The sequence below is a fragment of the Lineus longissimus genome, chromosome 11, assembly GCF_910592395.1.
Source record: "Lineus longissimus chromosome 11, tnLinLong1.2, whole genome shotgun sequence".
NCBI lineage: Eukaryota > Metazoa > Nemertea > Pilidiophora > Heteronemertea > Lineidae > Lineus > Lineus longissimus.
Window position 1 is genome coordinate 18,159,013 of NC_088318.1, and position 24,138 is coordinate 18,183,150.

Here is a 24,138-nt window from a genome sequence, read left to right on the forward strand (position 1 = left end):
ATCTCCAAATAGAGTACAGTGGAACCCCGGTAACACGACCACTCATGGGACTGAGGTTGAATGGACAAGTTACCGGGGTGGACAAAATGAATGATTAGGTTTTCCCGCCAAAATTGTTGAACTTATTCATAAGTTTGGACTCGCCCTTATGCTAGATATAACTCTTGATTTTGCAGAGACGTGTTATGGCAAGATAAAGAACACATTCTTCCTAATCTGGGCGTTGTTTATCAGCCTCATCGAAAGCTTCATCAAACTCCTCAACAGGATTTCATTCGACTATCGTGTCGTCGCCAACCAGCTCGAGATCGAGAAACGGGAGGAGAAAGAAAAGGTATTTAAGATGAAATATCGATGCATAACAAATGACTTTTTCTGAGTTTTATGAAATCTTGTCAATTAGGCATGCCCAGTGTCTCTGTGTACCTACTCTACCCTCCACTAAGCTCGAGGGGGGACTCAGCAATGTACACAGCCTCCAATCCAGAGATGATTGTGATAGATGACTGCTTTGACTTTTCCCTTCAGATTGCCCTTACAAAGGCGTGTGCCGAGCCAATCACAGAGGTCAGCGAAGATGAGGCTGTTGAAAGAGAGGCTCCCAGGGCCGAGTCGGAGACAATGGATGATGAGGACTCTAGTGAAATCCGAGAGGTAGAAAAGAGGAAGGCAGCAGGGCCAGGAAAGGAGGTCACAGTTATCACACCGATAAAGGGCGATTATGTCGATATTGATGAGATAGAAATGTAAGTGGTGCCATCTGGATTTTCTGCGACGTCTATTTGCATCCATGATTCTATTTGCAGGTTTGTGTTTGCTAACCGACACTGCTGTTGATCAAGGTCTGTTATCACATTTATGAATCATATCTTGAAGAACTGATTAAGTGATCTATATTAATGCATATTACCTAGTGACATTTTCCATTTTCTTTGAAATTTCAGGTATGATGGAATGGATGATGTCGACGAGGACGTCACCGAGATTGAAAAAGAACCCGAACGTCTGCTTATATTCCGCCTGATTCTTGCCATCTATCATGCTGTGGTATCACGATCAGAAATCGTCTGTTATTTTGTCATCATCCTCAACCATATGAATTCGGCGAGTTTGTTGACCCTCGTCATCCCCATGTCGATTTTCCTGTGGGCGATGTTGTCAGTACCGAGGCCGTCCAAGATGTACTGGACATGTGTGATTACTTATATAGAGGTAGGTTACATCTATGATGAATAAACACCACTCTTGTCTTCATTAAGACTCCAGACACATGATGGTGAATTCCATCAGAAGTCCACGTAACCATAATTTCTTCCTTTACAGGGCATCATGTTGATCAAGTACCTATTCCAGTTTGAATTCTTCCCCTGGAACGAGGCGGGGAAAAAGAACTTACAAAGTGGTCCATTCTGGCCTCCGCGAATCATCGGCATCGAGATGAGGTCAGATTTCGCTCTCTACGACCTGGCATTACTACTCTGTATATTCATTCACAGGTCTATTCTCAAAGTAAGTGAATCTTTTTAGATGTAACTGGATTTCATTCAACTTTCTTCTTCTTCTTCTCCTTTAACGTTCGCTCTGCACTTGGAGGGGTCATTCTCCTAGGAGTAATCCTCCTCCAATGCGGGATGAGCGTATCCTGCGTGCCACTACGGTTAGGTGCCAATTGGGTTTATTGGCCTAGTGGTCCGACTTTGGCGAGAGAGATAGAGTCCACGCAAGCTACTCATGTTTCTCACTTGGTGGGGTCTAGACTTGCCCTGGCATAGACACCAGGTACAAGGAACCTCGGTTTTCAGTCTCATTCGAAGGACTGATCCTTCAGCCTTAAGATCAATCTATTTACACTTTGATGAACCAACTGAGCTGGAAGAATTTTAATAACTGATGAATATTATCATAACATACATGTAATGGCTCATTTTTCGTTTCCAGAGATACGGTTTGTGGAAAGATGCTCACGACGCCACAGCTGAACTCGAAAAGTACAAAGGTTCAAGATCAACGATACAGTCGCTTACCCCCGAGAGGCGATCGATGTCTAAACACAGCACCCCAGAGAAGGGGACGGGAGCTAATGGGGGGCCCGAGGGGGAGATAACTGATGGGGAACAACCGCTGTCTCTGGATGAGGTTAATGAAAAGGAGGAAGGAAAAGCAAAGAGGTACAAAAGTTATTTTGTTGATCCCTGTCACAAGTTCATTGCAAGCAAATATGGCAATGGTGGAATCTTTGGCTCAAAAGGGAGCACGATAGGTCAACAAAATTCAGCCAAATAGTAAAGAAAAAGACGTCTGCTGGTACATTTCTGACATAGTGATACTCAGAGGAAAAGAGCTTGTAGTGTTTGAAATTCATTTGTTGATGTGTGTTTTGTCTGTGCAGGAGTTCTGAGCAACGTTTCGAGGACTGCATAATGAGGTAAAATAAGCTGGTTTGGGTTGACTTTTGGTATCTTGTTTCGGGAAATGTCAGTAGCAAGGTGTGACTTTTGGTCTCTGATCAAAAAGGATGTACCATGTGTCGCTTGGTAGAATGGATTTTGACTGATGCTATACGCTTGATGGATGTCTTAATCTTTGGGTGCTTTTATAGATGACAAGCAGTGTCCCTTAGACAGATGACCCGTTGCAATGGACAGCAAAACGACGTCTAGTCATTTGGTATATTACGTCACAGTGCTCAGTACTGTTGCATCAACGTACTTGTAACGTCATTCTTTTGCTGTCCATAGCGGCGCGTTTACCATCCAATGAAGCAGTGATGACGTCATCTGCATATCATCTGTCTATGACATTGTGGGGAAATGGGTTTCCTTGAAATATGTGATGTCAGTTATGTTCTGCAATATCGTGATGTCATTTGATATACAATGCATGACATCAGTCATTCTCACAGGAGCAGTGCAGGCCTCGGGGGCAATTTGCCTTATGAAGTGCTGTGATAATGTTGGCCTTATCTTTTATGTCTCGGCGCTTGGCTGTGGATGAGTCCTGTGTGTAAAGCTTTCAATCAGTTTGTGCCGACAACCACCTGTTCATGTTCTGTGGACTTTTCTAAACCAATGACATTTCACTTCTTATTCCCAATCCTCATTTGCATACATGTAATTGATTAATCGCATAATCATTTCAGGTGCTGCTCATCCTTCTTCCAACCTTGGCGGGAATTCTTCACCAACATGACATGTGGCAAATTCCGTACGAGAATCGATGTCTACACCGTTATTTTCTTCTGCGACATTGTGACTTTCCTTATTGTCGTCTTTGGTTATAGTTCATTCGGACCAGCGGTAAGTGTAATAACAGGGCTTCCAACTTCTCCAATCGTTATTAAGTAGACTATCAATGCATGGTCTTAAGATAGGTGGCAAAACTGTCTACGTACTGTTGGCAGCAACTCAATTGTTTGAAAATTGCACTTGTACGCTAAGCTATGTGCTCTTATCTCTTCCTAGTCAGATTTTACCGTGCTCATGTTATCGTTGTCCTTTCAGTCTGCCGGTGAGGGTGGTGATGTCAACAGTTTCCTATCGGAAAACAAGGTATGTAATATCTTCATAATCGAACACGTTGAAGAAGAAATTGTTCACTCTCCAACTATGGCTACTGCATTACAGTTAAAACTTTAGTGCACTTGCACTTGACAGTGAATTTGCAAAAACTGTAAAAATACAAGCTTGCAATAACAACTACAAAAGTGAAAATCTTGACGTGACAACAATTCTTGCATGTTTCTAGATTCCTGGTCCATTCCTTGCCATGTTATTGATCCAGTTCGTATTCATTGTGATCGATCGTGCCCTCTACCTCAAGAAGTTTGTGCTCGGAAAGTTTGTGTTCCAGATCACGCTCGTGATCGTGATCCACCTGTGGATGTTCTTCATCCTGCCTCTTACCACGGAAAGGTACGTCCTTCTTTAAATGCCAACTTTTCATCGTTTGTTGGCACTGAGTCATTGCCTGAGCTCAGGTTTGCGTCGTTGCTGTATCGGTGAGACTGCTGGAATGATGAACATGTCACTGGACGTGAAAGTCGTCGCTGTGTTGGAGTGCCATATTGGCACAGTAGCACAGTGACGTCACTGTGTGCCCCAGATGACGTCACCTTGAGCAAGGAAAATTGGCGGGAAACTGAGTCTGCTGTAGCTGTATTCAACTGGATTGCGAAGTGGTTGCCTTTATTCTGAATTTCACTTCAACAAAGTCCTGGATTGTATTGTAAATGACAAGATGTCATTTTCCGTTTTCAGGAAATTTGTTGACAATTTGGCAGCTAAGTTGTGGTATTTCACCAAGTGTGTCTACTTTGGTTTCTCAGCAACGCAGATAACGTCAGGATACCCTACGAGGATTCTGGGTAATATCTTGACCAAGGGTTATTCAATGCTCAACAAAATTGCCTTCAAAATGTAAGTAAACTTCGTTCAAAGTCTTAAGTGATCCAAAGAATGGTATTGCTTGATAGGTTATGGTTGTTTCACCAAGCCCTCTGTGGTCAACTGAAACCTTGTAACCAAGGTGTTCGAGAATTCCTGACTACATGGCTCTTAGATATAGTTCTGTTGAAGTGATGATGGAGAAACTTAAGGTACAAAGCAACAAAACTTGAACTCTGAAATGTTTCCTAATCCATTCTCTGTCATTTGTGCAGATTTTTAGCCATCCCGTTCTTGCTTGAGTTACGTACTCTGATGGACTGGATTTGGACCGATACCACCCTTGATCTACTCTGCTGGCTGACCATGGAGGATATCTTTGCCAATATCTTCTTGCTGACCTGCGAGAGACATGTTGAGGCAGTAAGTCTGTTAGCCTAATGTTACACGAAACCTTCAGACAAAATGACAATGAAAAGGAAATGGTTGATTGAGCTGCCAACACTGACAATATGAGATTTAGACTTGCAGCCTGGTGGTTGCCTGCTTGGCTGACAATGACAGAGTTTGTCCTCTCAAAGCCATACAAAATGCTTGCTGCCGGATTATGTTGTAAGAAATTTCACTCTTCAGTGTTCAAATTCAAAATCCAGCTCAGTTTTATGTAATTCACCTCTTATTCCAGAACTACCCCACCGCCCGTGCAGTCAAAAAGCGTGGCCTGATGAAATTCCTAATCGGAGGCATCCAACTGGCTGGTATCATCTTCATCATTTGGTTCCCGCTGCTGTTGTTTTCGCTGGCGAGTGTAATCTCTGTGCCTTACCCACCTTATGACTGTACCGTGCAGATTAGAATTGGCGGATATGAGGTAGGAGAGATCTTTTGGTCATCATCAGTCCCAAAACTTTTTTGACTTTGAAAATTTGAAAGATGAAAAAATTTCTAAGTCCAAATTTTTTTTCACTGGTTTTTTTTTCTGCTCAAAATGACCCAACATTATCAGTCCCAAAACTTTTTTGACTTGGAAAATTTTTCAAAATTTTGAACTTATGAAAAATATTCTTGATTTGATTGAGAACATATGCCTTTCCTGTTTCAGCCAATCTTTCAAATGAGTGCCCAGCAGCAATTTATAAATACGGTTACTCCTACTGAGTTTGATAATTTGAAATTCAAGTACACAGCTCAAGGGGATGATAAGGTAAGAACCATTAAAAATAAATTGCTTGGGGTGGAGTTGTTACGGAGTGATAAAGAGTCATTGAAATCACTGCTGCCTGTCACTACTAAAATGAAAGTGGTTCTGTGATGCACCCACAACGCTAGATTGTGGGCACTTTACGAATCTGATCCGGAGCACAGAAATCTATCTTAACTCTCTTGATCTCTCTCTCCAGGGAGCAGTCGGCTTCTTCACCAATTACGACAACACTGATGTGCGCGTCATCACGATCCTTGGTAACTCCTCCTCCGCCTGGAGTATCAGCTCGCCAAGTCAGAAGGCCCTCAGAACCGATCTCCTCTCTCCTAACCCTATCAATGTCTATTTTGACATATCATTTACGAGGTGAGTATCATGGTTGTTAATAAGAGGGTCGAGCTTCGAGGTTCTTTCACAATGAAAATGATGCCAATGGAATATACTTGGAAAGACATGACACAACAAATTCTCAAAGCGAAGCAGGTTTAGTCCACAGATACCATGCAAAATGTGATAAAGTGACTGGAGCCCTGTTATCATCATGGCCGGCACCAGAGAAGCACGATAGGTCTCTTCTGATTGGTTAATACCTGATCAGAAGACCTAAGTTCGTGGTTGAGGAAAGTGGCGAAAGCATGAATGATCCTCTGATTACTGAAGTCCAACATGGAAGACTCTCCTTCCCCGAGTTCCCACTGCACCTGTCAAATTCAAAATGTCCTCGACTTTGTATTTTTTTTAAATATGGTCATATTTCCTAATGCTTTAGCCAGTTGTGAGTATAACATGCATGTTGTGTCCCTCTCTGAGTTGTCGCGAAAGTTAAGCTGTCGTCTGAAATGCCCGGCAACCAATTGTTTCAAAGTTTTTTATTTGCATTTTGAGTTCTGACATTTGATATTTCTTGGTTTTTTATGGTCCTCGACACGTTTAAACAATCGAGTGAAAAACAGAGGCCCAAATCTAGTTAAATATCAAATGTTCAGAATACTGGTTACGTTACATTTTTTGGTTTCTGTCAATGTATCAAGCACGTAGTTATACTTTATCAACAAGCATACAGCCTGCCTTAAAAGTATTCAATTTTTCTTCATGAAAGTCCAAGGTATTTAAGCTTCATATTTTACATAGGCATGCAGTTTTGAGAAATGCTTACAAGTATCTGCAAAATTGAGTCACATATTCTTGTAAACAGCTTTGAACTGCACGCAAACGAGCGATCATCATGGCTCTGTCACAGATCTTAGCGACAGAAATCACTCATTTGTGTGGAGCTGTACATTATCTTCTCTCTCAGACCTGTCTGTTCTCCATGAGAATAACGTATGGTTCTGGGTTGAGAAAGATAGTCCCATGGTGGAAGATGGGGAAATGGGAAAATGTGTACCTCTAGTGATGTGAAGGTATTACTCAATTTTCAGATGCTTGTAACTTGAATGGTCTATTTACCCTGAGATGTGTCATTGGTAAATAGAGCCTGCATGCTTGTATCATTGGGAGTATCCTCAGACTGTCATCCTCCATTTTAGAAATATAACATTGTTAGTTTCTCTAGATAGATGACAGTGCTGTGGTTCCCTGAGGAAACTCCCCTTTCACCAGCTGTACGCCTATCTCATTTAATTCATGAAGTTATGTCGTCAGTTTGCCTCTTTCTTGTGGTGGATTGGCCAAAGTACAGCGAGTGATCGCGTCACATGCCACAGCTGACTTGGTGTCGGAAACATCAGAGAAAAAATTTGGACTTGGAAATTTTGTCATAAGTTCGAAATTCTGAAAAATTTTCGGGACTGATGATGATTCTTCATTTTGAGCAGAAAAAAAATTTGGACTTAAGAAATTTTTTCATAAGTTCAAAATTCTGAAAAAAATTTCAGAGTCCAAATTTTTCAGAGTCAACATTTTCCGAGCTCCACACTAGGGGCGCTGCTGTAGGAAGAGGCAAACGAGTGTAAGGTTGCAATCTGCCTTATATGTCTTCTATCAAATTTCACCTCTGGCAAGAAGTCGAGGTTTGGTCTGGTTGTTGCTATGCTTAGGATGGAATGACTTCATTAAAGGATCTATTGATAACAACCTTCTATGCAATGTGGGTCTGGTGTTGTACATCCTTAAAGGAGGAGTCGTGAGAATTTCTGACGGCCGTCAAAAGTGCATAGTAGTGTCCATCTAAGACTGCATGTTAGTTCAAAAGAAATTCCTGGGTGGTGATTTTCCACCTCGATATTGAAAGTGCATTTCCTCTATGTTTTCTGATGGCCATCATCAATTGTCAAATCCCAAGGCAGAGTCCTCCTTTAAAATCTAAGTCACGGACTCAATCTTTTTAGTTTTCAGTTGATTGGGGGCTAATGCTAGTCTGTAAGGCTTCCCTGCACTGTGTTGTACGTCACTTATAAAATGTATGGTGAAACCGCTGGGTGCAGTGTGTATGTTGTGCATTCTGTTGTCTGAACTATGTGTTGCACCAACAGTTTATGGTTGCGCATTGCTTACTAGGTGTTTGTATTATGATGGAAGCACTTGATTGAAAAGAGATTTAAGAGATAGGATGCAATCTTGCTAAAACCCTGATACAAATTCTGTGAAAAGTGCCATCATTCTGTTAGTCCTGCATTGTTCAAGGAATTGATACATGGACCAAACTGAAGGTATTGGTTGTCTCTCCAAAAACCACAAGGGCAGAACTAAAAATGATAGTGCCATTTTTCCGTGAAATGGACTGTAATTTGTCTAACACAAAGGAAATGGTATCCATACGTACACTTTATTGACAGCGGTTGGATTTACTAACTTTGGAGTTTGGACATGTGGACCATTCTGTCAAACTGCATGTATATCAACATGAGAGAAACACCCATTCACCATTACTCAAAACTACTTGTACATATGTACATAACAATTTAATACAGTGAGTCTTCCTTCAGATTTGAAATGGAATGAAACAGCTCTAGGTTATATTCTTACTAAATTGTGAGCTCTACCATCTTTCAGAGAAGTGAGCATGACGAAAGATGCGGCCGTGACTGCCCGGCATCAGGCCATCACCCCACTGGCTCCAGGCAGTCCGACACGAGAAAAAATAGCGCACATGTTAGACCCGGGTTCTGACAGTAAGGGAGCGGTGTAAGTATTTTGCTTGAGGAGTTAGCACTGCACTCGTGGGCCTCTAAATCAGTACTTTAATGGTGACGTGTTGAGTTCAAATGTCGATCAAACCTTAGATGCTTTGGCGAAGGTTAGAGGGCAGAATTTGGGCTCCATCACGCCTAACATTTCCTGAATTGTTCGCATGAAACATGGTACTGAAAACTCTTCGACTGTGGTGCTGTTCCTAGTTATGGAGCTGCTCTAATTCTAGTTGTCCTCTATTTTCAGAAAAATCATGGAGCTGTTCCCGCGATTCTATAGAGTCTACTCAAACGGGGAGGCAAGACCCGCTCGCCAGTTACTTGATAATGGTAAGACTGGTGACCTTTATTTTCATAACATAGGCCTGTGACATGGCGAGAGGAGAGGCCAATGTGGGACGACTGATAAGCCGAGTTGTTTACATGTGATTTAAAGGACAAAGCATTTGAAGTTAAGTTTCAAGTGAGTGAGGCAGAGCCCAGAATCAAATCTAAAACCCTTAATTATTAGTCCAAGACTTGATTATGCCAATCCCTCTCTCTTGCAGTGATACATCTAAGTAACGCAACTCTGCAGTTACGTAACGGAGCAATAGATGTCGCCAATGTATCAGTGGAGCAGCAGTGGTGGGAGGTGCGCGAGTTGATGCAGGGGACACTATTCCTACCGGATTCAAAAGCACCAGAGGTTCCTACGACAAGTTTGACTGTTGTGGCCTTCAGTGATCGAGCTAGTCCTCAAGTGCTTTCATTTATTCCTGGTTCAGGGTAAGTGATGCCGAACCTAAATCAGAGCTGATAGAAAACGTGTTCAACGACAGTCAACTGTTACGTACTGTAAACTTTGAAAACTAAGTACAAAGCGTTGACCATAGTTGGGTCGAGCAGTTACCAGAATCCATTGAAAGGATCAGCTTCTATACTTTATATCTAACAATTTACAAAAATCTTTTTTCTTTCTAATTTCAGAACAATTATAGGAATTTATGTGTCATTTATTCTCTTGATTGGCAAATTCTTACGGACTATGTTCACGGGCATGAAGGAGGATGCGAAGTACCGTCAAATGCCCTACGTGGATCGGATACGGGAGTTGTGCTTCAATATCTATCTCGCCCGAGAGTCACATGACTTCGCCCTTGAGGAGGAACTTTTCGCCAAACTCGTGTTTGTGTATCGATCACCAGAGACGATGATTAAGTGGTCACGATACCCGAAGGAGAAGACTGAGTAGCAACAGAAACGATTTGGAATGTTGGCCCTGAAAGGGCGACGTGATCATTAGCAAAGCCCAGCAGTCTCACTGTGAGAATCACTTGAGTGAATTGATAAAGACGAAGAATAGCTCAGATTGGCACCTGCTCAGTGGCTCTCACTCCTACTGGTGGGTTGGGGCTTGATCTTTTAAAGTTAAGAAAAAGTTGACATGAGAATATTTGAGTTTTTCTGAAATCTACATTCTTTAAAGTACTCAATGGAGTATCAGTCTCACCAGGCACTTATCATCAATGTGAAGGTCACATTATTATATATTATATCATGGAATGAGTTTGATTTCACCTAACTTGATTCAAATCCTGTGTAAACTTCATGTAACAAGATATCCATTAATGTACATAACTTCCACAAACTTAAGACGATACGGATTGTATTTGTAACCTGGTAGACTTTTTTGTAAATTTGTAGATATTGTAAGATAATACAGATAATTTTCTTGCTAAAATCATGTTTCAAAGCCACTACTCTTTCACCATTACACTTGCTTCCTCAATTTATGTGTCATCGCTGAAATTACTTGCTCAAATATCTAACTGTTGTTACAATTATTCACCCTCTGTCTCTTGAATTTCTCCAATACAGATACAGTGGAACCCCGTAAAAAGCAAAACAAGATGAAGGCATTTAAAGCCAAGTCGTTTATACTTCAGCCGACCTGAAGTTGATCTAAAATGCTGACACCAGCCAATAAGTTAGTCAGTTGCATCAGATGCAGTCATTTGGGAAAAGGGGGGTGCGATCTTGGAACTATGAGGGTCGGATTCCATTCTTGATGTTTTCCGTTAAGTTTCGGGCAACTGGAAGTTCGGTCAAATCATTCACATGAAAAGGTTTGCCTCAATTTCAGGTCGGCTCTAAATGTGTCTTGTGATATGCGATCCTAGTCTGCTAAACCTGAATCTTAATTCTCCAGGCAAGTGTTGAAATGACCAGTGTGAAAGTAAATGTAGTCGCTCAGGAGAAGAAGTCCTGCCCTATTGTTCAATCTTGGAGAAGGTCTTGGAATACGATCTTTTGTGGAATCCTATTCCTATGACTTGCAACCCAAAGGACTATAATCCCTTTTACACCACACCAGGCTAACAGTGGAGTAAACCCTGTGAAAATGTTGTTTGCGATGTGTGATTTGGTGCACAGCATATGCATGAGGTTTATGTGGCCAGGTTGAATGGATGGTAGCTATGATTCTGTTGTCGTGCTAAAGTGTGCATGTCAAAGAGTTTCAGTTGAGTGGTAGTCAAGGTTACTAGTATGTGTGTTTTGTGAGTAGTTGCTGTGACTGTGTGATCGTTTAGACTCCCCTCCAGGTTCTTTTCTGTTTTGTGTGGCCTTATTCTCTGAGTATTGATGCTTGATTGGTGCACGCAGAGTGTTTGAAATGTCTGTCTTGTCGGTATCCACACCTCTTCTGTCCCAGATTGTCAAGTTCAGTGTGTGTATTGGTTAATTCAGATCGTGCTTGTAGACTTGGAGCGTAATGCCAGCACACACGATCAAATTATGAAAATACTGATTCAGGTCAGGTACTATGCCTTGAAAGTAATGGTCCACATGTATAGACCGAAATCAGCATTATCAAAAAATCAGATAACAAATTTGATCATGTGCAAAAAGCATAAAGATGTTTGTTTGCCTTGGGAATTAAATGTTCAGGGTTAATTTGGAGCAGGAACTGAACATGAATGTGACACATTGTATTCTAAGTACGTAGTCCAGTTCCATATAAGTGTAACATTTTCATGAATATTCACATGTCTTTCAAAGTTTTCTTGTGGAGTGTTAGGTGACACTGACACTACATGTATTTATGATGACTTGCCATCACTCTATGCTTGTTGAAAACGACACTGGACGTGGTCAGTATCTTACTTCTAATGCTGCGTTCAGATACAAGAATTGTTCAATCAAGACTTTGCTATATTATCTTAATTAACGTTTAACTATGAATTTAACAAAACACAGATTTGTACTTAACCAAAATATAGCCTAAAGTATCTATGAAGAGAAATTCATCTATGTAAAGTTATTTACATGTTTAAAACATGTAGGCTGAATTACTTTCTGGTTGAATGAACTATATCACATCATATAGCGCCCCTAGATCACTTATAGAGTCTCGCATAATTGTCAATTCTAAATTTGTTGTGTATGCAATTATGAAATCTCATCAAATTCACAAGGTTTTGTAAGATGACCATGACTCAGTCAATGGAGCAGATACATTATATTTGAGATGTCAATTCTAAAATCATGTGTGTATGCAATTCGAATATTTGATTTCATATGAAAAGCTAACATTGGCCTTATGTAAGTGTCTTTATCTCGGCCTGTGACTCTTGAATGTGTGTTTGTTATAAAATAAATCCGGTCGGTGCTTTGAAAATATTGTTTTTCTTGTTTCGAAGACCGTGCAGAGGACACCCTCCTCCAGGGAATGTCTTGTCTTGTCTCCTCCATCTATGAAGACAAGCCAGGGACAACCATCTCAGACCACAGGACAGTCTCCTCCATTTGTAAACACTTTCCATGTCAGGTCAGGTCAGTTGCCTGCCATTGGTATCCTGTAGCCCAGTGCCACCTGTCTCAGTTGACTAGCAACAAGTCTAGGAGAGAAAACTCCGATATCAAACCAGGTAGTCTGGGCTCGTCAGCCAGAAATGGCAACCAGATGAGGAGACGAACACTCCAAAATCACCCCTGACCGAAGACGGAGCACACCGGCCATACTGGCATCTAACTGGGTAAGCACGCAATCGACAAGCAGATAATAAACACTAGCCAAGGACAACCATCTTATAATAAACCAGAGGACAGTCTCCTCCAAGGACTGAATAGTCTCCTCTTCTCCATTTGTGAATGCTAGCCAGAGACAACCATCTCAAAATAGGCCCGAGGACAGTCACCTCCAGGGAGTGTCTTGTCTCCTCCATTTGTGAACACTAGCCAGAGTTAGTTGTGATCAGCAAACAAGCCTAGACATTCCCGGGTGGACGCTGTCCTCTGATCTATGCAGACTAGGTTTTCTTCAAGTAACGTTTACAAAGGGAGAAGATGAGACCATACTAGATATCCCTTTGAGGAGACTGTCCTCTGGTCCATTGAGAGGTGGTTGTCCTCGGCAAGTGGTCTCAAATGGAGAAGCTAGATGAAACATACCTTGGAGGAGACTGTCCTCTGATCAATTTTGACGTGGCTTTATTCAGCTCGTGTTCACAAATGGAGACTGTCCTCTTGACTATTTTGAGATGGTTGTCTCTGGCTAGTGTTCATTGATGGTGAAGACGAGACAAGTCTTGCCCAGGAGGAGACTGTTCTCTGGTCTCTTTTCAGATAGTTGTCCCTACCTATTGTTCATATAGATTGAGACGAGACAAGACATTCCCTGGAGGAGACTGTCCGGTGGCCTTTTCTTAAGATGGCTGTCTCTGGCATGCAACTTCAAATGCAGGACAGGACAATACATTCTCTTTTGATGTGTCCTCATCTACTTGATCTCTTGGCCGAGGTGGCCGTCCTCGGAGACGAGGAGGTGATGAGTTTCCACTAACAGGGATAAACTGACATATCAAGAAATCTACTTGGGTGCAGACGTATTCAAAACAGCTCAACCAGAAGGCCACATCTGAACTTTTGGAAAGTCGTTCCATCTCCAATACGCAAAATGACCACCCATGTGGTGGATACTCTCAACTAAATAAGGCCAAGACAGCATCTTGTGTTTGATAGTTTATTTAAACCCTCCAACCTTTTAACCGCACATGTACACACCACAATGAACACTCAATTAACATCATGCACTTCATCACCTTGATAAAGTTTTCATCACCATTAACATGTTAATCAATCTTAAACAACAACAGGTAACATCTACCTAACAAATGTATTTTGATTGTTATTTTTGCTTAAAATGCCGAAAGATATGAACACATACTTTATAATACATGTGAATTTAATATCATATCACTGAATTATTCAAAATAATTGGTAGTCAAACCTATCAATATGCAAGTAGGCCTACATGTATATGTGTACATGAGATCATTTTGAGTTCGAAAAATACATGAGACTACAACACGATTGGCATTGCCAGTTTCTGGGCATCATAATATAAGATTGTTAGTGTTAGGCCATGCCCACGCATGGACCCCAACACACCTGCTCAGAGGGATGAGACTTTACAATGTTTGGAGAATTTTAAGAAGTATGTGGGTATGAAGGAGTTAAACAGACTCAGTGCAAATTAACACAACAAAGCAACTTCAAGGTTGGGGATCATGTCAAAATGATTGAAGCCAACAAAATGAACACCGTTTGTTAGGGGTGGGAGGTGGTCTAAGAAGAAACCAACAGTGTGGTTTGTTTGGCCTCATTATCACTCTGACACACTCCCTTACACACAGAAGTACAAAGCATTAGTTGAAAATACAGGGTCATCGGTGTTTAAAGCTTCTGAACCAGAGTTTATTGTATGATTAACAAGTTCAGCCATGGCATCAAGCTAAGGAAATCAACATTCTAGGAGGGTAAACACGGCAAAAAGACAGCCCTGGTACAATAATAGCCCCAGTGTGACTATGTGCACTGCCAGCTGTTTTCTATAAACTGTTCGGATATCATGTATAACTGGGGCTGTGATCGCACTGCCAGCTGTTTTCTATAAACTGTTGGGATATAATGTATAACTGGGGCTGTGATCGTACCAGTTTACCTAACAGTTCAAGAACACAGGCTTGTGGGTTGAACAATCCAACGTTAAAACAAACCAGGGGTTAGCAAACTGGAGGCGACGACAGAAGTACACGCAATCATCACTTGTTTGTCACGTTAAGTTAAGTGCGTACGCATTATTTTCAACAATTAGTAGGTGGAAGCACTCTATTTGTAACACAGCTGCAGCATAAATTTGGTTTAAGCAAGAAACGTTACATACAAATGTATCCATAATAATGCAGTGCATGTACAGAGGTTTCATCAGGTGGCATCAGCACTGACAGGATTGATCATTAACCTTTTATTTCAAAGTCAAAGTTATATGCACCACTGTTAAACTAGAATTTGCACACACTAGCTTCTTCGCCCATCTTGACACATCAAGGGTTAACACTCACAAACTGATCTGCCGATCTCATTGGTTGAAAGAGCACATGTTAACCCTTGAAGTCTCAAGACCTAGCTGCCAGGATTGGAAAACTATTCGTGCCAAAAAACCACACACGAGACGGGTCTGTCCTGACGTTCGACAGGCAAGGCTTCAATCAAATCCAAAATCCATCAAACAAGGTCTCACTTTGGGTCAAAACTTGAAAAATAACATTGAGATTTTTCTCCAAAAAAAAGAGATTCATTGAGGTGAATACTATGCCAGGTACCTAGCACAATTCAGCTGCAGACCTTTATTTGTTATGAGCCATCTGAACAAACCCGTCATTACTTACACGACAGCTCATGCCCGGTCCATCGGGGAGCTCTGATAAGAGAAGAGAGAAACATTAACAACAAAGCACCATGCACTGCAATGCATTGCACAGTGTAATGCATCGCACAGTGTAATGCATCGCACAGTGTAATGCATCGCACAGTGTAATGCATTGCACAGTGTAATGCATTGCACAGTGTAATGCATTGCACAGTGTAATGCCTTGCACAGTGTAATGCATTGCACAGCGTAATGCATTGGCTCGTAGTTGGAGCCCACCCAAACAAAAAAACGACTTTGGTAGCTTTTTTAGGCACAGGTATTTTCTTAAGCAACTTAATGAAGCTCAACACAGGTCTGCTTCTAAAAGGAATAAATAACCTTTTGAAATGGGCAGTAATATTACATGTAACGTTTAATTGACAACATTATCTTGGAAAGGGGAGAGGATACACTTAGCCACAGTTAAAACAACCAACGTTGTGTCATTGGGAAGGAACAAGTCGGAGAATGATCAAAATGTAAGCTAAGGTGTGCGAGAAAGGCACAGTTTTAATCACATTGATTATTTTCAGTCTTTTATTACATATAAACTTGATCAGCTGTGTTTGCTAACATCACCTCCTTATTCCAGCCCTAAGAACATCACCCAATCACATGCTTTCAAAAAATAAACTTGGAAGTATAGATTCGAACAAGTCTATATCCCATTTCATGAAAAAATGGCACTGCATGCAATAATGCTGTCAGTGATTTGCTTCAAACAGTCTGCTCATGGTCATGTATAGTCCGCTTCTCCAAAAGTAGCAGATGAAATGACGTTTCACTCAAAAGTTCCTTTCAGAGTGGCATTTTCTCATGAAATGGACTATAGATCTCTAACTTGCCGATGGCTTTGGTTCTTCTTTTTTCTCAAAAGCAGAAAATACTGGATTCAATTGTTGTGTTACCCGTATAAATGTCGTCCTCTTGCTAAGTTCCTTGAGCTTTGCCGCTCCGACGTAGGTGCACGTCGATCGCAATCCTCCCAGGACGTCCTGAATGGTCGCCTCAACGTCACCTCGATAATCAATCTCAACTGTTTTGCCTTCTGAAGCTCTTAAATGGAAAAATGTCGCAAAATTAGGTTTCAAGCTGAAGAAATCTTTCCCTGTTGTGCAGCATTCAACATTCAACTCAGCACACCCAACTCGTCAGGGGTCAACACCATTCAATGTCGAGTTGATGGCGAGGCCTGGGATATGGTTGAAGTCACTGTAAAAATGGGACAGAAACAAAGAGCTGCCCTGGCCTGTTTGCCAAAGGCAAAGCAGATTCAATTCAACAGATCGTTATTGACCAGGGGCAAGTTATTTAGTATTATATCAGAAATCTTTACACTAAACCTCAATTTCTCAACAAAATCAAAGCCACCTTTACCTGTAATCTGCCACACCTCCCTTGTGTCGCTTCATAGCAGTGGCTGAGCTCATTCCATAGAACAGCTTCACTCTCTTGCCATTCCTTTCAATGAGTTCACCCCCTGATTCTGTGTGCCCAGCCAGCATGCCACCCAACATCACAAAGTCTGCTCCAGCACCAAAAGCTTTTGCCACATCACCTGGGCAAGTACAGCCACCATCCTGGAAAGTGATTAAAAACTATGCCAAATGACCAATATTATATGGGATAGTATGTATGCACTTCAACATTTAACAGTATGAATATTTCGATTCCCATCATTACATGGTAATAATGTCATAGATGCCCTTATTTTTAACCCCCATCGGATGCATATGTCCTAAACAGATGTGACACCAATCTAAGCAACAGAAACACAAACAAAACAAACACTTTGCATAAGGTTATACAACAGAGTCATCTGTGGTTAGCACATTAGCAAGTCTAGGGGACGGAATAGATAATTAACCAACAACCAAATAGAAACAGGAACGTTTCCAAAACAAACCATATTTGTTTTTCGACCATACCATGGTATGCCCCACACATTGATCCTATTTGCACCTTAGAACCTCTCTGTGAAAAACACTGACACTTGGTGGTGATTTTTTTCCAGAGAGTATTCCTCATCCAAGTTGGGATCCCTAGCCAAGTATATCAAATTACCTTGTTGGGCAGGGCAGTTGTTAGAAAAACACTTCACTCAGTCAATAGACGAAATTTGAATCTGCAGCATTGATCCATCAACTCACCGAAATGATATGTCCACCCAGCCCATGTGCAGCATCAGCACACTCTATCACAGCACTCAACTGAGGGTAGCCTACCCCAGCCTTCTTCCTCGTGGTACAGACAGATCCCGGGCCGATCCCGACCTTGATGATATCAGCACCAGCTAGAATCAGCTCTTCTACCATTTCGCCAGTCACAACATTTCCAGCCTACAAGTCAATTAAAAACATGCTCATGTGGAGTATACATCATTCTGCCCTGTCTCGTTGGTATCTAAATAACAGGTCTTTTCTTCTTCAGAAGTATCTCTATTGAGTATTGTCAAAACTGCTGAAGGTCTTCTTCTATTCATGACAGCTGAGAAAATCACATCACTCAGAATTGCCACTTTTGAACAGAACTCACCATAATGGTATGTTTGGGAAACTTTCCATGAACATGTTTGACAAAGTTCACGAAATGTTCTGAGTATCCGTTGGCAACGTCCAAACAAATGTACTTGAGCCCCGGGCAGGCACCGATGATAGCACAGAGCTTTTCCTCATCAGCGGGACCCGTGCCAGAACTGACAGCGACATTCTGGAAAAAGATCATTCAGCAAGTGAGGGCCGAGTAAAAACAAAGGTATCTAGTGGTTACAGAGGGCCAGAATATTCAAGTCATTAATCTACAAAACAACGACAAACAACTAGTATTATTCAACTCTTTTCATGTTTTCCTGTTGAAGTGGCATATCAACATTACCAAGCATTTAACGTTTAACTTGTGCATAAAAAATGTTGTATATTAACTTTTCAACTCGGAAAAAAAGACTTACATTTGCAATGTCAGGATTCTCCTTGGTGAATGTCACCCATTCATCCACTGTGTAATGCTTGTGAATAGCAGTAAATAAGCTAAACTGAAATGTAGAACATGTGGGTCATTCATTTTTTAAAACTTGATTGTGCTGAAGGAGAATGCTCACATTTAGTACGAGTCGTACGCTTGAGTGAAGAAATAATATATTTATAAGGTAATGGGTTTTCAATTACTAGTATATGGGCATTGCATCAAAGTTTGTAATAAAACAATGGTGGATTATGAAAACATGTGTGGCCTACATTTATATCAAATTCAATAAAATTAGTTGGTAATCTGATTACCTGTCACAAAAACTTTCGCAATCAGTCACTAAGCAAATAACGATGATGAATTTAGCCCTCAGGTGCCAGGAAAACGAATATTTGGCCCGATATCCCCAGCTTGGCCCTTTGATAAGCCAGCAAATCATTGTCATGACCAATTAAACATACAGGCTCTACATTTTACAGACAGATCCGTTTATTGTGGTACCTTTGCTAGGGCCTTTGCCATTTCAAATGTCCCAGTTGTGTCCATATTAGCCGAGATGACGGGAACCCCTTCATAACTTCCCTTGGAGTTGCAAAAGACGTAATTGCGATGAAGGTCAACCTGAAAAAGGAGGCAATAAAAATGAAAGAAAGTCTTGTCAAGAATTTATCAATGGAAGCATCATCAGGCCATGTCCCTATGCATGAGAATGAACTTAATAGTTATCATGTTTCCCATCTCTCTCGGATACCACGGGCACGGCCATGGCAACACTTCGGCACTTGGTACCGCAGCCTCGTCTGGCGGTTCCATCCAGCGGGCCTTCAGCCGTTCAGGCCAGGGGACCGACTCCTCCAAGTCCAACTAGTATTAGTAACTTCCTCCAGCCAACATTGAACATATGGATAATGTTAAGTATAGTGTACATGTATGTGGTGGATGAACATCTGATCACCACCTGTTGACTGTTGGGATGTGACAGTGCCAGCTTGGAGTAGGTGCCAACCACTCACTGAACCATGAGTGCGAGTCCAGGGTAGGCCTAGCCTAGCATTGTGGGAAAAGTATCGAGAAAAAAAGACTGCTTACATCGGCTCTGCTCTTTAAAGTGCTTCTTTTCGGCCGCACTAATACATCCTTGAAGTCCAACTTTATGTCGTTATCAATCCTAGGCATTTTGGAATCGATTTACAGCTCGAAAATGACCAAAATACCCCGAATACTTTCGCGCCTAACTTGGAAATGGCTTGCTGTGATATGGCAATTTCCCTGAAGTTCGGATGTCCACCAATTTTGTGGGGGAAATCAAACATGGCCGTTCGTCGGTGCAAATGACGTCATGGCGTGGAATTCCGTTCATTCCACGTGTTGTTGTTTACTTTTTGGACTTGGAACTTTTTTTTCGTTGTTCAGAAGGCTTTGCTTGGGCTTGCGAATTGGAAATACAACTCATCTTCCGCAGTACAAATTATTCCCGTCAAAAAATTCTCGCTCAGCAGCCTGGTTTATATCCGCACCGATAGTGGCGCTCAGATCACATCAGCCGACTTGGATCTAAAAATAGATTTTATGAGAAAATACTTTCCCCCACAATATTGGTGGACATCGGAACTTTAGGGAAATTGCGACACGAGAGATGGGATTCCCTGCCGGCTAATTGGGTCAAGGAAATTCCGGATCACGTGGAACAAAATGACGTTATTGACATGCCTCTCGCGCAGAGAAATAATTTTCCCTCTCACGACGTTCAATTTGAAATTGATGCTGGAATGCGTCAGACTTTTCATGTAGAATTTTGTCATTTTCTTATTGAAAACAAAACCATGTCTAAAACACTGAGATCTTATGGCAAAATTCCAATATTTATTGTTGACGATCATGACGAAGTATGTTTATGATAATGTGCACTATCATTTGCAATAATTGCTTGAGTTTTGATTCGCGGGGTATGCGTAACAGACAGGATTTTTATCAGCACTTTTGTAACATACTCCAGGTAACCTCGACCCTATCCGCCGCGTAGCGGAGGGTCGAGAAGGCCTCGTTGATTTACCCGAGGCGAGCCGTGAATACAGTGCATGGACTGTCAATACCAAGTGCGGTGGTATTCCTTGGCTCGAGGTTGCCCATCTTTGTCAGAAACACCGGACCGGTCACCGGAAGCCAACGCCCCCTAATCTCATTCATGACGAGTGAAATGCCGTCAAGTACCAGTCTCTGCAATGAGTGAATGGAGGAGTCTACTGATAACAGGGTGTTCCAGAAAAAGTTACTGGATTCGCAAAAGTAGAACATATTTCATACAGGTGATTCATGGATGAAACGAGCTTAATTGGATACCTGGAGTGTGATGTGGCCAGAATCACTTAAGATTGCCAACACACAAATTTTAACATTTTTGTGATTGTGATGAGGCAGGTGTAAGGACTAAGGTTGCGCCCATGGACACTGAGTGAATGCCCATTGCTATTTGCTGCATGAAATGTTTCATTTGTTTCCTTCAGGTTCTTCCACATTTGTATAGAGCCATTGGCTCCAAACATCTGCCATTCGAAGCCATCAAGTTTGTTCATCTAGACTCACATCCAGACTTGTCGATTCCATATCACTTCCTAGCAGATGACGTATTTGACAGAGAAAAGCTATTTTAGTAAGTTGATTCCTTCACTGATTGAGCCCTCAAAGTCCAACTGTTTGTATTGGTTGGGTTTTCTCGTTTCATTTAGATAGAGATAAACATTGCAGAATCACAGTTATCATTCATGCAAATTTGTTGAAACTTGGCATTGTTGAAACAATGACATTTATTTTTGGCGCATGCATGTATTCAAATGATTGGAAAGTTTCAAATTCAAGTTGAATTTTCAAATGTTTGATTAACAGAGCAGGCCTTTAGAAACACAAGCTTAACTGACCGGTCTTTGAAGTGCAATGTAATCTTATCAACGTCTCCTTGGTGTTGTTTCACTTTCAGTGCAATAAGTATTGAGAATTGGATTCTACCTGCAGCATATGCCGGTCACATTGGTCATGTCATATGGGTAAAGCCCCCCTGGGCAACACAGATGCAGAATCAGACCACGGACTTCTTCATTGGCAAACATACAAGTAGTGGAAAAATAAGGTTAGGCCAAGTAAAACAAAGTAATTGTTTCTTGTTTACACTAAGAGGATATATTGACAAAAGTAGTATGAGGATGAAATTTGCAATTCTTGGCTGATTCCACTCCTCTGTCAAGAACAAAGTTACTCTGTTTCTGATTCAGAACTTTGATTTTGAGATGATCCTGTTGTATTTTCCAACTCAGTAAATTTAAGGTTGTATTCCAGGGTGAGCTGTGATGACAACTATTTCCTCGATGAAGTGCTCTACACCAAGGAGGAGAATCTTGAAAACAAGAAGGCAGTGAAAATGGATGTCTTGACTCTTGACTTCAAGACAGAATCAAATGGTGCTACGAATCAAAATACATGGATTCCAGTATTGTCTGGTGTTAAAAGTAGAACGGAGTCAGAAGCTGCAGTAGATTCATCAGACGCTGCGGACAAAATGACTTCACCTGAAGCTAATTGTGAAAAAGTTGAGGACACTGCTGGTGGAACATCCTGCTCAGACCCAGTTACTACATCTGGGAATCTAGAATCTGGGTCAATAGAGACTTGTGCTAAAAAGCAAAAACTAGACAGTTATGTTCCTGCAGGGAGTTGTTCCTCTTCTGATACCTCTTCTACATGTTCTTCTGGATTTGTCCTTGATATTGACCTGGACTTTTTCTCAACGTCGAACCCGTTCAAGACAATGTATTCAGAACGGCAGTACAACTTGATCAGGAAGTTGTACAACTTTCAAGGGCCAGCTAAACGGAATGAAGAGGTGAGTAACTTCTGTAGCTTCAGCAACAAATGTTTTGATGCAAATATCATGATAACGAAATGGTCTGCAATGTGCGGGCTGAACATTTTCAGGCATCGATTAAGGTTTTTTTTGTAAAAACTGTGTTTTCTATCTTCCGTGGTGTGGTGCTGGGCAGATGAATATTACAAGAATTGTTTTCATTGGTGCTTATCACAGTATAAACATGCTGATTGATGAATGCCATCTCTTTGTTGAGTATGAAGTTTATCTTATCAATCTATTACAGGATTTAGAACAGTGCATCACCAAGAGAGAGAAGCAGATTGATGAATTGGAGAGGATATTCCTGGCATTCCAAGAGAGTAAAGACTTACCAGATGATGTTGACGATTGGAGGTAAGAATACTGATCTGCATATACCTGGTCTTGACGAATTCATTATCTTGAAAGTCTAGCCTAGAAGAGTGAATTTTTCTCCACTTGTGTGCCCAAATGGGATAAACAAAGTCTATTGGCTTTGGTTGTAGAAATACGTAAACATCCTCACCTCTACTTTATAGGAAGAAGATTGCCCATGAATTAGCTGATGATCTCAGAAAGTCTTCAAGCGGGAATGTCGATTTCAGTATGGTACATCAAGCTGGTTTCACCGTGGATGAGGAATCCGAGGTCCCGCATCACATCAGTACCGTAGAGGAAGTTGACAGTCTGGTCGAGTCTGTTTACAGATATCTCGGCAAGCTCGGGAAGCCCACTCTCATCACAATGGCCAGGTAGATAGACGTCCAAAGATTGTACGACATGTCTGAGGTCCTGCATCATATCATTGCTGTGGGGAAAGTTGATGGTCTCGTAGAGTCTGTTCACGAATATCCCAGCAAGCTCGGGAAGCCGATTCTTATTACATTAACCATCTGACATGATAATGGTTTGGCAGTAGAAATTCTAAGTAAGATTGAATGATCAAAACTCTCTAAGTGGATTGTATTTTTTGAATCTGTTTGATAATTTTGCCCTTCTGTCCTTCCGTCATTACTTAGTTGACCCCTATCATGGGGTAGCATGTTAACTGAACAATTTCAGATGGACATTGGTTCTATCCCTCATTAACAGTTTGCTGTTAACACTTTCAGGTCGTCTCGTGATGATTACTGTCCTTCTCACCAGGTGGAGTGGATACAGGAGAAAGTGGTGGCGATGCTGGAATCTCTTTATGGTGATATAGTGGTTCACAAAGACTATGGGGATGAGGAACTGGAGGAGGGTGTGTGTGAAAATGACGTATCAGCTCAGAGTGGCACAAGTTGGGAGTAAGACGGTGTACACCAGTTAATCATCTTTTATACCAAGTTGTTGGAGGGATTAGGGAAAGTTTCAAAATGAACTGTTGATTAAATACAATTACATACTTCATCATTTGTAGCTCGCAAAACCTGGCTATTGATGTTAATTGTGTTATGTCAATGTCTGATGTTGAAAATATAGAGACTTCCAAATAAAAATCATTGAAGAAAATGATGTCTTGAGCCAATTTGTTGCCAGTTGGGCTGGGATCATGGCTAGTTGTACCCGAATCAGGCTATTGCCTGTTGATTTGACTGTGACGGTAGCTGCTCTTAGGCTAATTCGGCTACAACTCTGCAATCGGGATACTTGCCCGACTGGTTACCTTCGACGAATGTGTCTTGCTGTCTCTCTGATGTGAGGTTGTGACTTGGAATATGGATCACTCTCAGTGTGATGGAAGCCTTGGAAGAGCAGGATTCTGCGTCACCTGATGCAGCATTTTTGACAGACATATCCCTGGAGCACAGAAGCAAATGGAGGAAGAATGTCCTGGTTCTGAAGGAGGACGACGGTACAGC

At 41.5% G+C, this 24,138-nt stretch overlaps 3 protein-coding genes across 10 annotated transcripts in view; 2 read left to right on the forward strand and 1 right to left on the reverse strand.

Moving 5' to 3' along the window:
- The window catches only part of LOC135496139 (piezo-type mechanosensitive ion channel component 2-like), a 79,885-nt gene extending 67,507 nt beyond the window's left edge, over positions 1-12,378 (forward strand). For all 7 annotated transcript variants that reach the window (XM_064785284.1, XM_064785285.1, XM_064785282.1 and 4 more), the window contains 18 exons: positions 177-334; positions 529-746; positions 945-1,212; positions 1,324-1,509; positions 1,939-2,168; positions 2,390-2,425; positions 3,140-3,296; positions 3,501-3,548; positions 3,745-3,911; positions 4,257-4,415; positions 4,658-4,805; positions 5,068-5,253; positions 5,485-5,586; positions 5,783-5,952; positions 8,581-8,712; positions 8,965-9,047; positions 9,266-9,485; positions 9,687-12,378. In XM_064785284.1, coding sequence (XP_064641354.1) covers positions 177-334; positions 529-746; positions 945-1,212; positions 1,324-1,509; positions 1,939-2,168; positions 2,390-2,425; positions 3,140-3,296; positions 3,501-3,548; positions 3,745-3,911; positions 4,257-4,415; positions 4,658-4,805; positions 5,068-5,253; positions 5,485-5,586; positions 5,783-5,952; positions 8,581-8,712; positions 8,965-9,047; positions 9,266-9,485; positions 9,687-9,951 — 2,933 coding nt within the window. In that variant the 3' untranslated portion in view covers positions 9,952-12,378. The remainder of the gene's footprint in view (positions 1-176; positions 335-528; positions 747-944; positions 1,213-1,323; positions 1,510-1,938; positions 2,169-2,389; positions 2,426-3,139; positions 3,297-3,500; positions 3,549-3,744; positions 3,912-4,256; positions 4,416-4,657; positions 4,806-5,067; positions 5,254-5,484; positions 5,587-5,782; positions 5,953-8,580; positions 8,713-8,964; positions 9,048-9,265; positions 9,486-9,686) is intronic.
- A 1,340-nt stretch (positions 12,379-13,718) lies between these two features.
- LOC135495785 (GMP reductase 2-like) lies at positions 13,719-19,689 on the reverse strand. 2 transcript variants are annotated; one of them, XM_064784706.1, is made up of 8 exons: positions 19,507-19,689; positions 18,919-19,038; positions 18,401-18,484; positions 17,989-18,162; positions 17,604-17,792; positions 16,831-17,033; positions 16,362-16,509; positions 13,719-15,462 (listed from the first exon to the last, which is right to left on the reverse strand). In XM_064784706.1, the coding sequence occupies exons 1-8, from the start codon at positions 19,591-19,593 to the stop codon at positions 15,439-15,441; spliced, it is 1,029 nt and encodes a 342-aa protein (XP_064640776.1). In that variant the 5' UTR covers positions 19,594-19,689; the 3' UTR covers positions 13,719-15,438. The 2 variants fall into 2 exon arrangements, with proteins under 2 accessions (XP_064640776.1, XP_064640775.1); XM_064784705.1 differs by having other exon boundaries at positions 13,719-16,509.
- Positions 19,690-20,118: 429 nt separating this feature from the next.
- On the forward strand, positions 20,119-23,782 carry LOC135495916 (UPF0489 protein C5orf22 homolog). Its single transcript, XM_064784942.1, has 7 exons — positions 20,119-20,303; positions 20,922-21,067; positions 21,392-21,541; positions 21,748-22,291; positions 22,560-22,669; positions 22,834-23,046; positions 23,407-23,782. Exons 1-7 carry the CDS (start codon positions 20,124-20,126, stop codon positions 23,585-23,587), a joined length of 1,524 nt encoding a protein of 507 aa, XP_064641012.1. The 5' UTR covers positions 20,119-20,123; the 3' UTR covers positions 23,588-23,782.
- The last annotated feature ends 356 nt before the right edge of the window (positions 23,783-24,138 follow it).

What these genes read in the sequence shown, in the direction of transcription:
- LOC135495916 (XM_064784942.1), top strand. Translation starts at nt 20,124, where the DNA reads ATGCCTCTCGCGCAGAGAAATAATTTTCCCTCTCACGACGTTCAATTT. An exon ending in ACAAGTAGTGGAAAAATAAG is followed by an intron (nt 21,542 to 21,747) that starts GTTAGGCCAAGT and finishes GTTGTATTCCAG; the next exon opens with GGTGAGCTGTGATGACAACT. An exon ending in GATGATGTTGACGATTGGAG is followed by an intron (nt 22,670 to 22,833) that starts GTAAGAATACTG and finishes TCTACTTTATAG; the next exon opens with GAAGAAGATTGCCCATGAAT.
- LOC135495785 (XM_064784705.1), bottom strand. Translation starts at nt 19,593, where the DNA reads ATGCCTAGGATTGATAACGACATAAAGTTGGACTTCAAGGATGTATTA. An exon ending in AGAATCCTGACATTGCAAAT is followed by an intron (nt 18,163 to 18,400) that starts GTAAGTCTTTTT and finishes ATCTTTTTCCAG; the next exon opens with AATGTCGCTGTCAGTTCTGG. An exon ending in TTCCCAAACATACCATTATG is followed by an intron (nt 17,793 to 17,988) that starts GTGAGTTCTGTT and finishes ATTGACTTGTAG; the next exon opens with GCTGGAAATGTTGTGACTGG.